General features: G+C 35.2%; 1 protein-coding gene across 1 annotated transcript in view; it reads right to left on the bottom strand.

Moving 5' to 3' along the window:
- Positions 1-13,695, bottom strand: part of MDGA2 (MAM domain containing glycosylphosphatidylinositol anchor 2) — a 797,493-nt gene that overhangs the window by 205,748 nt on the left and 578,050 nt on the right. Inside the window, exon 7 of the mRNA XM_034992713.1 lies at positions 9,884-10,213. Coding sequence (XP_034848604.1) covers positions 9,884-10,213 — 330 coding nt within the window. The remainder of the gene's footprint in view (positions 1-9,883; positions 10,214-13,695) is intronic.

Below are 13,695 nucleotides of genomic sequence, written 5' to 3'. Positions count from 1 at the left end.
TTCCATTGACCACTCTTTTTCTCATTTTCTTCATGGTTTTTGCTTTTTTCCAACATTTCCTTGGATATCTTTTATCTTTGCTTTATAATCTCTCCTTGGGTAAGATCATCTACTTCTAATTAATGCAACTGCTTGTGAAATCATGTTTTACTCATGACCTTTCTCCTGGTCATCAAACTTGATTTTTTAATTGGTCACCAGAAACACAAGGATGTCTTATCAACCCCTCAGCTATAAATAGTCCCAAATCAATTTGTCCTCTTAAATCTCTCCCACAACTAAAAATCTTTTACTCAGAACATGGCATTACCATATTCTAAGAACTTGGGTATAACATTTTGGAATCACAGAAGCACAATATACTTTGGAAGGGATAGAAGAACTTATAGAAGTAAATAGTTTTCCACTATGTGTGTTTAATACCATTTGCACATATATGTGTGTGAATTTGGGTCAGAATCTTTGTCCTAATATAATCTTACATAGAAGTCCTAATATAAGAGAGATAAAGGCTTAGCTCTGAATGAAGTTGAAAAAAAAAGTGGGGGGTAAATTCTCTCTGGTTATTTACTGTCCCTCTGCAGTGCACTAGCCCTTGAAAATATTTCTCCCAAATCCCTAGTTGTCATTAGAACACCATTTAAAAACCACTTACCCAGTTGATCCCTTTATTCTACTGATGAAAAATTTTGAGGTGCAGACAGACCTAAGGTCATAAAGCTATTAAGTGGTAAAAATGGGTCTGGCCCTAAGTCCATGAGCTCTGGACATGCTCATAACATACACTGCCTGAGGTCAGTCAGGCTCTCTTACACTGACTGGACACCATTGGCCACTGACTAAACTGCCCTTAATGGGAGAGGTTATGAGGGCTGATTCCTATCAATCTCTTCAGCTGAATAAATAGTCCTCCCTTCACCCCTCCAATCTGTACTTTTTTTTTTAAATGTTCCTTTTTTCCATTCTATTTCCTCAAACTCTTCCTTAAAAATATTCCAAAGCTATAATGGAGAGATAAGGAATCTAAGATGCAAAGAGGCTTACTGACTCTTCAGATGACATTCCTGAGTGAAGCTCCTTCTTTTTCTATTACCTAAGTCTTCTGTTATCTTTCCTTATCTCAGGACACATCCACAGAAGATTGCCTATCCCCATCCCCATTGCCTTATCACTTCCTAATAAAATTTTTCTGTGCTCTCACTCTCACATTATCTCTAAATGAAACTGTTTCATTTCTCCACCATTCCTTCTCTGTCTCTTTTTGGAACTCTGAAGATTCATCCAATGACTAGGCACCCAAACACCAATCTGATCATACTGCCCCCTGGATAAAATCCTTCCATCATTCTTGATTGAGTGATTGAGATCTAATTATATTCATTTTCTTCTAAGATCTAGTGACATATAATCCTTATTTTTAATCTAGCTCAGATGCCACCTGCTCTATGAAACTCTTGCTGACCAGATTCAATAATTTCATCCTACATGTTTCTATATTCCTCTGATCGTTTGTAAAGTAACACTAGACTTCATCTGTTATTAAAGTTTTTCAAGTGTATTTCCACTAGGATATCAAATCAATTGTGAATGAGATCCTATCCATTTTTAATTCTTCCTATATTTCCTTTCCTATAGTGGTTGTTGAATAAAACTTTTTTGGATTGAATGTGCACTATGTTTCATGAATTAATCCCAGACTTGCAGGTGACAGCTATAGTTAATTTCTCTTTGCCCTATTAGGACACTTGGCTTTATTCTGCTTGCCCTGTCAGTTGACCTTGCCTCTCAAATTTAAATTTCCAAGCCTCCATCTTCCTCCACCCAGGGCAGTTTTTTTAGGCTGAGAAACTGTGACATAAAGGTCAGATATACCAGATGGAAGGAAAAAATACTGATAATGAGCCATAAATACTGTGTACATTTCTTGTGGTGGTGTCCCTATTTCCATTAAGAAAACTTCAGAAATTTCAGGAGGTTTCTGTAAAGGTCTTTGCCTTAATTTTGTGTGATTTAACAATTTCTCTCTTAGGTCATTCATCACATTTTAATATGGTACTTGGTAAGCCTTATGAAGGTACCTTTAACCTTAAAAATATTCAAGCATGGGTTTTTGACTATTTGAATGGTTGTTATCAAAGACAACACAGAATTAGACATAAGTCCAAATGCTACAATCTCTATTAATGCTACCTGAAACTAAATGACAATAATGGTAAGAGGGAATGCAAGTAATAATATTTGATATGGACAACTGATATTTTCTTAAACTTACTTAAGAGTGAGTATAAACATCTTTAGAAAACTTTGCTATTTCTACTAATTTTATTATCTTAAACATACAATCTAAATAAAAGCCATAGTAGTTATATGAACACAGATTCCAGACAAGTTCCCTAGCTACTCCTAACACTTCTAGATTGTTGCATTTACATGTCTCCTTTGCAGAAAACCTGCATCAGCCACTGAACAGTGCAAGATTCACATAAGTGAGCAGAAGAAATAATTCCAAATTATTAAATAGTTTTTAAAATGAAAACTTTTAATTTAAAGAGTAAAACTTACTTTCAAGTAAGCAATGTTAAGCATAAAATATTCTTCTTGGTAAAATTTACTATACCTAAATATGAATTCTATAGGCATGCCCACCATACAGGCTACCAGTAATACCATCCTTTACTGAAAGCACAGATGAAAGGAATTAGGTATCTCTATGAGTATGCATAGCCCAATATTTCCTAAGGAACGTTCTGTGTATGAGGTGATTAAAAACAGTATGTTGCAGTTCAGTGTCTCTCTCAGAAATTCACAACGTACAACAGCAATTTAAGGCTCTAAGTACCACAGTAAAGATATATGCTAGCCACATTTAGTTCCAGTCCCAACACTGTAAGAGAAGAGAACAGTCAATGAGAAGAAAGTGGGAAAGGCTGTAGAAGAGATAATTCACTGTTTTTTAAAGCAACAGTCTCCCTACTGACACACTGCTCAGAACGCAATGCTGCTTTCTGGCCCATATCAAGGACAGATATAATACCCCTTCCAATAAGCACCAGAGTCAGCTGAGAGAGGAAGCTTCAGCACTGAGAGTAAATTTAGTCTGTACGAACCAGTCCTGCCTGAGGCCAGTGTGAAAAGTGGCCAATCAGCCATTCAGAAAAAAGCAAACTGACCCCGTAATCAGGAGACTCTGAAGTTCAGAGTGTGCCTCATTTTTTTAAAGTTGTGTTTTTTTCACTGTCTCCTCAGCCATTCAAAGAAAATTTTTTTAAAATGTAGACATGGATGGAACTAGAGGGTATTATGCTGAGCAAAATAAGTCAATCAGAGAAAGACATGTATTATATGATCTCACTGATATGAGGAATTCTTAATCTCAGGAAACAAACTGAGGGTTGCTGGAGTGGTGGAGGGTTGGGAGGGATGGGGTGGCTGGGTGATAGACATTGGGGAGGGTATGTGCTATGGTGAGCACTGTGAATTGTGTAAAACTGTTGAATCACAGATCTGTACCTCTGAAGCAAATAATACATTATATGTTAAAAAAAAAAAAAGATAGTAGGAAGGGAAAAATGAAGGGGGGGAAATTGGAGGGGGAGATGAACCATGAGAGACGATGGACTCTAGAAACAAACTGAGGGTTTTAGAGGGGAGGGTCATGGGGGGATGGGTTAGACTGGTGATGGGTATTAAGGAGGGCACATATTGAATGGAGCACTGGGTGTTATACGCAAACAATGAATCATGGAACACTACATCAAAAACTAATGATGTAATGTATGGTGATTAACATAACATAAAAAAAAAAACTATATTGAAAATTAGTAGCCCAGCCCAGAGATGGAGGGGGTGGGAGGGATGGGGTGACTGGGTGACAGACATTGGGGAGGGTATATACTATGGTGAGCGCTGTGTCTTGTGTAAGACTGATGAATCACAGACCGTACCCCTGAAACAAATAATACATTATATGTTAATTAAAAAATTTTTTAAAAATGTAGAAACAGATACAAGATAGGTGGAAGAGGTCATAACCAGAATAGAATGGCAGCAGAAAATACTGTATGTTAGGAATGAGACTTGAGCAATTTCAAGTAATCTCAGGAGACCCTGATGTATAATTCTAGAACTCGGACCGCTCTAGCAGACAATGATCAGCTTAACAAGGGACTCAAGATATACAAATGAATGAGGAATAGAGAAAGATTGAGATTCTGCGTCAATCTATAGAAAATATATTAATGGTTGTATACACAAATAACAGTTATTTGTGGGTTTAACTGAGTTTCCTAATATGTCCACAGAATTCAGTTTTGTTATTATTTTAATTCTTAATAGAGTTCCAAAATCTAGGTTAGAGATTAGCACACCATGGCCTGTGAACAAAATATGGCCCACCACCTAATTTTGTAAATAAAGTTTTATTGGAATATAGCCGTGCTCATTCATTTTATTGTCAGTGGCAGCTTTCCCACTGTAATAGCAGAGTAGAATAGTAGCAACAGAAACCACATATCCTACAAAGCCGAAAATATTTACTATCTGGCCCTTTACAGAAAAAGATGGCTGGCCTCTGTTCACCATTAATTCAGAGGTTATGGATTGAACTTCATAATTTTGGAGTCAAGGAAGAAAATGATTTTTTCTGGGTCCAGTAATTTAGGAAGCAATTACATAACTTCTGACTGCATGGAAGCTTCCTCTGATCAAAGCACTGTCAGATCTTACATGTGTGGGTTTTACTTACGGCTTCCTGTTACATAAAAGGGTCTATCATTCACCTATAGTCATTCTACAGAACTTAGTTTTAATCAGCAGAATTTCATGAGTTGCTAATCTTCCTTAACTGGAAAAGGGCAAAGAAGCAAATCAGTGAATTGGACTTAATTATATTTTTCTTTTGCCTTCCAGCTCATTAACTATTCTTATTAGTTGTGTACCACCTCCCTACGTTATCAAGAACTTTTATTTCACTGATGTGAATACTTGTACAGACATTTGTTAATCATCACAATTATAGTAACCAGTCAGGTACTCAGCAGCAAAGCTAAAATTTCTTTCTTTTTTTTTTTTTTAAGATTTTTTTTTTTTAATTTATTTGAGAGAGAATGAGAGACAGAGAGCATGAGAGGGAGGAGGGTCAGAGGGAGAAGCAGACTCCCCGCCGAGCAGGGAGCCCGATGCGGGACTCGATCCCGGGACTCCAGGATCATGACCTGAGCCGAAGGCAGTCGCTTAACCAACTGAGCCACCCAGGCACCCGCAAAGCTAAAATTTCAAACTGATTTTCTCACTTGGTCACCTCTGTGCACCTATGCTTATGTTGTTGCCTCTGCTTTAATTCCCTAAGTGTAGTTCAATTTTCTGCTATACAAAATGCTCCTGTGTTCTAATAAGCGAGGAAAAAAATAATCAGATCTGTATTGAGTCTTCTGCTCTATTTGCCCACCAGATGTCTCACCTTGGGAATTCCGCCCAGTCTCACAGTTTATATTTTTGAGCATGATGCAGATGCTTCTGTGTTTCCTATAAACCTATAAGTTTGTCAGGTCATGCAGAGGAGAACATGCAAGCTAACAAGTACCTAAAGACTTTGCCACAGAACAACACTGGAGGAAGCAATGGAATATTTTTCGGCAAACCTTCTGAAAATTAAATATCTATAATAACAATTGTATTTGTTCAAATGAATAACAATCAGGTGAAAATAATTTAAGGGTTGATTTTAAGTGTTGCTGAAATTTTAGGCTTAAATTCACATGCATTTTTCGGCGTGGAAGATTTTCATTTAACAAAATTGAATTGTAACAATGAGAATTTCAGAAGATTTATTTTTAACTGATAAGTTACTATAAATTAATTAATTAATTCCATTAATATAACTTGCTTATATTAATATCAATTAATATTAATCCTATAGTAAAAGCAGAACATGAAGAATCACCTAATATCCCTGGGACTTTCTTCATCCTGTAGATTTTGCCAGCTGTCCCCTCCCTCCACTGTCTCTATCACAATGCTACTTCCATCAAGATTTAATTCAAATGTCATTATCCTCTGAAACTTTCCTGGGCCAATATTGAAGAAAACATTCACAATTACTACAGAAGTCTGATCAAATTTAAGTACAGCTTCCTTCCCACTATATACTGGGCCTAATTTCTATGTCATCTGATAACTTAGATAGTAAAGTCCTTATGAGCAAGGCCCATTTGTCCATCATCATATGACATGGAACCAGAAACAGAGCAATAATGCAGTAGAAGAATCTGCCAGAAACATGGATTTTGAATCAACAAAACAACAAATACTTACAATAAAATAATTTGAACGTTTATAGAGTTAGGACAAAAAAAAAGCTAACGTTGAATTAATGTGGAAATAAGATATAATCTATCATCACATATCATAGTTTGTATTATTCAACCAAATGTATGAGACAAACTCCAAAATACATGTAGCCTTTCTCTTCAGTTTTTCTAAAATCAAATCATTATGTTTTAAAAATATTAATAATTCTGTAAACTAGGATTTACCTGGATTTACTCAGGATTACCTTCCTGAAATATTTTATATTTTAGTTTTAAAAGTCCTCCAAAGTATATCTAGAGATGTGGCTGTCATTTAAAAAAAAAAAAAAAGGTTTTCTAACTGTATTAGGCAGAAGTGCCTTATGGGGCCTCACTCTCATCTTAATAAATTTCTTATATGTCTCTTAAACATGGGAGCAACTAGGATTCAATGTAAGATTTTGTATGACAAACAAAAGGTTTAGGGTTTTTTTTTTAAGTTTAGGATGTCACCCTAAATAGCGTACATTTAACATACAGAAAATGTCTAACACATAACAAAATTACTGACCACTTGGTCAATCCCAAATTCCCTAAAATAGTAATAATAGAACTAGCAAATCCAGAATCTAAGAGGTCCCCCACATATTTACTTATATCTTAACAGTAGTTTCTTCCTCTTCGACTTTACTCGTCCAATCTGTGGGAATCTCCTCTGAATCTTCCTGTGTGGGTCACAGAATTAATGGAGTCCAAGATTTTCCTCCATGTCATAGTCTGCTCATTCTCACTGTTCAAACTCTAGCCCCAGGAATATCTCCTGTATTTCATATTAAAGCACTGCTTTAAGTGTAGTCTTCTACTATGTGAGGATGAAAATAATTTTTTCGATACCAGTTGGATCACACAATCTCAGATCTATAAATCTTTATATTATAATCTGGTATTCCATTCTATTGTAATCAAAACAGAACATCAAAGCTAGATTTGGCATAAAGATAAAATATGTGATTACCTTCAATGACTCATCCTTTGGGTTAAACATCTTCTCCAGGCCTTTCTATCAGAATACAATCCCCTGCTCAGGCCACCAGCCCCATGACCATGCCACCTATGCAGACTCACTTGGAAGGGCCCTGCGCTTAAATTAATGCTTTGATGTTGCCATCGTGAAATTCTTAGCAAGTTCTGAACAAGAGGTCTGCTTCATATTTTCACTGGACACCACAAATGATGGAACCATTCCTGCCCCTAAGAGTGATAACATCTTAAATCACAGTATAAATTGGTATGCTGAACAACTTTTCTTAAAGTCAGTAGGGAATTACAAGAGCAGGAAGAGAGATGCCAAATGCCTATGTTTCAGAGGAAACAGGAGGAAAGAAAACCTAGAAAGGAAAGCTACGTGAATAAATTAGCTCATTTCTTTATTTAATCATTACCTTTGCATACCTTCGAAGTACCATGTATTGTTCCAATGCAGAAATTACAACAATGAACAATACTGACAAAGACCCAGGCTTCAGGGAGCTTCCACTCCAAGGAGGAGACAGATAATAACCAGGTTTGTCTAAGATGGGTGGGGGACAGCAAAGGGGAGTGTTTTGAAAGAGGACTTCATATTATCTCTTTTATCTCTAGTGTTGCTACTTTTGGTAACCAGATAGAATAATAATCATTTAAGAAATTTTACTCATTACAAGTAAACTTTTATTACTAAGAGGCATTTCTCGAATATATTCTGCTTTTCTGATCATTTTTTGGCATTTTTCTTTTAGGATTTTTAGAAAGTTCACGAATCAATGCTAATTATCTTCTCTGCCATTTACAGTACAGAGTTTGAAGTGGGTAATGTAAGTCGTATACTAACTAATTTTGTAGATATTATATAATGCTCCTTTCTTCTACCCATTCTATGCTTCCTCTTTCGTCTAAGTTTAATGTTGTATGAACTGTGCTATCATCAGACAAGCCTGTTTCAAAAGCAGCCTGAATTATTTGGATCTGGGTTTGTGTCACTGGTTCTGAAAACAACAGCAATGACAAGCAAACAAAAACATGCAAACAAGCAAACAAAAAAGCAATGCTCATAATTCTGGAAAATCGCCCCTCATACATAAGGACAGATAATCCTGGATCTTACAAAATTGTTGTCATTCTGACAGGAAATACCACTGTGGGATATCACCTAGCACACTAACGTAGGCAATCAATGGATATTTGTTGACTGAATGAAAAATTCAATGAATGATGACCAAGCACATCAAGAGCTTTCTATTAGATATCCTAAAATGAGTCCATCTCCTGGTGCTAGCACTGATTTGGAAATAAAGGTTAGATAACAGTTATTAGTCAAATAGTTATTATTATTATCAATTATTATTATTTTTCCTAGAAAGGGATATCTGTTCAAACACAAGTAACTCTCATCACTCTAACCTCCTTTTACATTAACGGTAGCTGATAAAAATGGACTCTCTCTTAGAAATAATACAGAATGTGAAAAGTAAGCACATTTGGTCAGCCTGAAGAATGGACTTATATCCCTTAAGGAGTAAAATCAATCCAGCATGCACTGCAACTTAGAATCATGAGAAGATACAAAATCACAGGTCAATCCATTACTGGATGAAAGTCAAAATGCTACCTGACTGGAAAGGAAAAGCCGTTTAAATGTTCTCAAAACAGTATGTCTGCCGGCTACACGTGTGCTCTATGTTTTCAACACATTATTATTCACCCTCGAATTATATAGAAATCCTAAATTGAAATTCGGTCTGGTAACAAGCTGGCAAAACAAATAAAGTGTTGTCTGGATGCACACTGATTGTAGTTCACAGAATCACAGGGCTTTAAAACATCCTAAGAGGTAAGCTAGCATGTCCTCCCATGCCATAATCCTATAATTTACCTCATCTATACATTTAATTGAGAGAAAATGGGTAACATTTTTCATTTCTAACTTTAAAAGAAGGAATTTCACTCCAATATATATTTTTTTATTTAATCATTCTCATTGTGAAGAGATTCTATCAAAACATTCTTCAGAAAGTTATATCTGATTACAAGTTTAACACCTTTATTGTTGGTTTTCATTGGTGGAAAATACACTTCTTATAAATCTGTATTTTCTTCTTAGGATTAAATATTTTGTTTGTTTAACATTTCCAAAATTTGTCTTAGCTCTTTAGGCATTTGTTGTTTAACTTTATTAATTAATATAATTTTAGAGTCTATAGAGGTTTCCTAGTTAATTAAAAAAAAACTGTTATTATTTAATCTGGAAGCCTATACCTATCATCGCCAATGTTATTACTTTTATTTTCAGTATTTCTATAAAATCTCATGTAAATCTAAATCAAAATAGAAATAACAAATAGAAATAACAAAAATAGAAATCTCATGTAAATCTAAATCAAAATAAAAATATCACTTTTAACGTGATATTTATTGGGCATTCAGAATGTTAGATTTTGGTTTTAGGAAACTTAAAGAATAAGAATGAAGTCTTAGCATGGCTGAAGACTTTTGTTTGCTAAACATAAAGAAATTATTCTCAATGTGAACATCTTTTGTATCACAAATATGCTTCTTACCTGTGCTGCTGGATATATTAACATCAATACTGATATCAGATATTCCTCCTCCCTTCAGAGATGCTACACATGTGTATGTCCCAAAATCCGTGAATTTTAAATCAATGATGTCCAAGTTTGTCGTTCCCGGGGAGACATCCAGATCAGTCTGTGTAATAACCATCCGCTCAGAACTTCTTAATGGGCGACCATTTTTAAACCAACTAAATGTTAACTCCTCAGAAGGAACAGCTTCTACTTGGCAAGATATTTTCACCTCACGCCCAATCTGGATGTTGTCATCTTTGTGATAAGGATCTGGTGTGATCCAAAATCGTCCTTTTTTTAATGCTAAAACATAAAAGTTCCATAAGTAGTTAGTGTTACTTCCACAATGTTAAAGATTCATTCACTTAGGTAATCATCTCTGAGCTGAAACAAAGTAAAACAAAATGAAATAAAATGTATATATGTTTCTTTGTTATTCCTAGGTAGGGTGCATGTTGATAAACCTCATTCAAATAATCTGGAAATATCTGAAGACCTAAGTCACTTAGAGACTCTAAGCAGTGATTTTTATAAATTGGGTAATATCTTCCAGTGACATAAAAGATGATTTAAGTCTATATGTGATACTTAAACATTGTTGCCATTGAATTTTGAACAAATGATGCAACTTGTTTATATAACATCATTAAGTATTAGAGTTAAAAGTAATAATATGGATCATTAAGCCCAATTCGATATCTATGCCATCACTTAATGAGGGCACAATTTCCCAGACAACTCAAATATTGCACAAATGTCAGATTAAAGAAAATTCTTCTACGATTTTATCTACGTGCTGACCAAAACTAGTTTGGTAAGAATTGAGTCAGTTCACATTCATAATGCATTTTCATAGATTGAAATAATCTGAATTGAAAAAGAAAACTGTTTTCAAAACATTTGCTGTGACTGTTCTATTCCACCATACATAGATGTTTCCAGTTGAAACTGTTTGCTGGCTCTCTCATGCAGATGGCCAGAGGAACCTCTCGGCAGATGGTTTGGAAAACATGCTGTGTCTGTATCCTAACAGCAGTGCTTTCTGGGTGCAAGGTCAGTACTGTTCTCACAGCCTGGGTCAGCAGTGATGACTACCAGAGGCTTCTGGAGGAGCATCTACTGGTCTCCTAAGGGCGCCAGTTCTGAACTTTGAATGATACTGTGGGATTCAATAAACAATAGGGTTTGTTCCTTTTCCTGGCAGTGATTCTTAGACACACATTCTTCTCTTTACTAACATCCTATTCCTTTCCCTTTCCCTTTATATCACTTTATATCCCTATATGACAATATGTAGCATATGTGTGGCAACATAATTATTAGAATAAAATATTGACCATTCACTTTTACCATCAAACCATATATAAATGACACTGGCAAAAATGACGTGAATTTAGAAGACCCACAGATAGTGGAGGCCTTCTAACTGCATTCTGGGTAACCTTTGCTGAGTTTAACCCGATTTTCCCTAGTTCATTCCATTAAGGCCAGGAAATACCATGGAAATCTATAGAACTACATAAGAATGCACTAGAGCTTAATGCAGTTTTAATCTTAAAAATTTTTTTAAATTTTTTTTACTCGTCAGCCCCAAATATTTTCATCTGCTTTTTTGTTTGCATTTTAGTGAGGAGAGATAAATGAATATCAAAAATGATGTTTATATCTTTCTTTTTATTCAAGAAAAATGTATAGGGCTCCTGTTCATGACTAGGTACTAGATAAGGCCCTTATTACACACGATGAACAAAGTAGACATAACCCTTACCCTCATATATTGGTACAGCAAATTGTGTACTCATCGATTACAGTCCGATTTATCCATCCAAACTTTATGATACTCATGTCCAGAAAAACCACACTCTACGTAGTATATATTAGAAGTTTGAAGAAATTTGATTGTCAGAGAATCCTTTAAAATATTATTTAGAAGGGGTGCCTGGCTGGCTCAGTTGGTAGAGCATGAGACTCTTGATCTCAGAGTTGTGAGTTCTAGTCCCACATTGCATGTAGAGATTACTTAAAAATCTTAAAAAATATATTGTTTAGAAAAGATGCAAAGCTTCAATCTTAATGAAAACACCAAAAAACAAATATTTAAATCACATTCTTCTATTGTTATTCATTACATTTTTCCACAATAAAATGCAACTTGTGAACCTTATTTATTTCTAACCCTATCTTTATCTGTACATGATTGTAAATGAAATTAGGAGAAATTATGTCATTCTATTATTCAGTGCCATACATTTATATTTTTATTGGCACTGAAATAAGACTTTGTATCTAGGAAGATAAATGTGCTGAAAATGCCTATATTTGGCTATTATATTTGGTATATAATATTGTGCACATATAATTCAAATGATTAAATTTCTGTAGCACATTGTGCACATGTAATTCAAATGTAATTCAAATGCAATTTTTTAAGATTTTATTTATTTACTTGAGAGAGAGAGAGCACACGAGAGAGTGAGGACAAGCTGGGGGAGAGGCAGAGGGAGAGGGAGAATCAGACTCCCCGCCGAGCAGGGAGCCCGATGCGGGGCTCCATCCCAGGACCCTGAGATCATGACCTGAGCCAAAGGCAGATGCTTAACTGACTGAGCCACCCAGGCACCCCTGCAATTAAAATTCTATAACACAAAGTAAACCATATCATGTAATATTTTTTCTTTGTCTTTTTTTTTTAAATTTTTATTTATTTGAGAGAGAGAGAATGAGAGAGAGCGAGTACATGAGAGGGGGGAGGGTCAGAGGGAGAAGCAGACTCCCTGCCGAGCAGGGAGCCCGATGCGGGACTCGATCCCCGGACTCCAGGATCATGACCTGAGCCGAAGGCAGTCACTTAACCAACTGAGCCACCCAGGCGCCCTTTTTCTTTTTTTTTAACAGTCCTAAAAAAATAGTATGTCAAGGAGCATTTACTTTTGTTAGCACCATAATATTCAAAAGAGTTTCCTCTTATTTGGTAAGAATTTTCCTTTTTCTATTTCTATAGAAAAATGATATGCCTAAATAAAAATTTTAAACAGACAATTCTTAATTTTCAAAATTTAAATGTATATATTAATTTATTAATAGCTTTATATGGAGATACAGTTAGAATAAATTTCATTCCAAAATTACGTTGGTGGCCATATACAAACAAAAATTCTGATGTTTTAGTGACTACCATTTATTAACTAGGCAGTTACTATTCTCTAGCTCTGTTCCCTGCGTAGTGACATATTAAACTGATACTGCTATTGAGAGAACTGAAAACTCATTAGATTAGATAGACTTAACAAAAACAATCCAAAACCACGGATTTAAAAAACCAACAACATAAAATCACAATATATATTATGTGTTACAAACTGCTTTATTCATGGAAAATAACTTTCAAAATCCAAAGTGAAAAAAAAATTAAAGATTATAAATCTAATGATTAATAAATAAAATTCAATATGATATACAACTATATTTTTTTATAGAAAGCAATATCAAGTGGGCTTTTAAAATGAACTCATTGCTACAAATACGTGCTTTTCTCAGTATCAGACCACTCTATAACTTGTCCAGTGTCAATAGCATTAGTCTTCCAAATGACAGATTCTAAAAAGGAAGAGGGACAAGTCAGTCTGGCAAGTGAGCTAAAGTTAAGGAACATCAGAGTAAGTAGCATGGATCATTTGACTGGAGAGCCATCTCACTGAGTTTGTTTTATGTTACCCTATAACAGAACACCTACTTTCACATACAGAACAGAAAAGCTCTAAGGAAAAAGAAATCCTGCGCGTGCG

This window comes from Mirounga leonina, unplaced genomic scaffold, assembly GCF_011800145.1.
Source record: "Mirounga leonina isolate KUSES-001 unplaced genomic scaffold, KU_Mleo_1.0 Mir_82, whole genome shotgun sequence".
Lineage (NCBI taxonomy): Eukaryota > Metazoa > Chordata > Mammalia > Carnivora > Phocidae > Mirounga > Mirounga leonina.
Note: the sequence above shows the minus strand (reverse complement) of the source record. Positions and strands in the feature narration are given on the sequence as shown.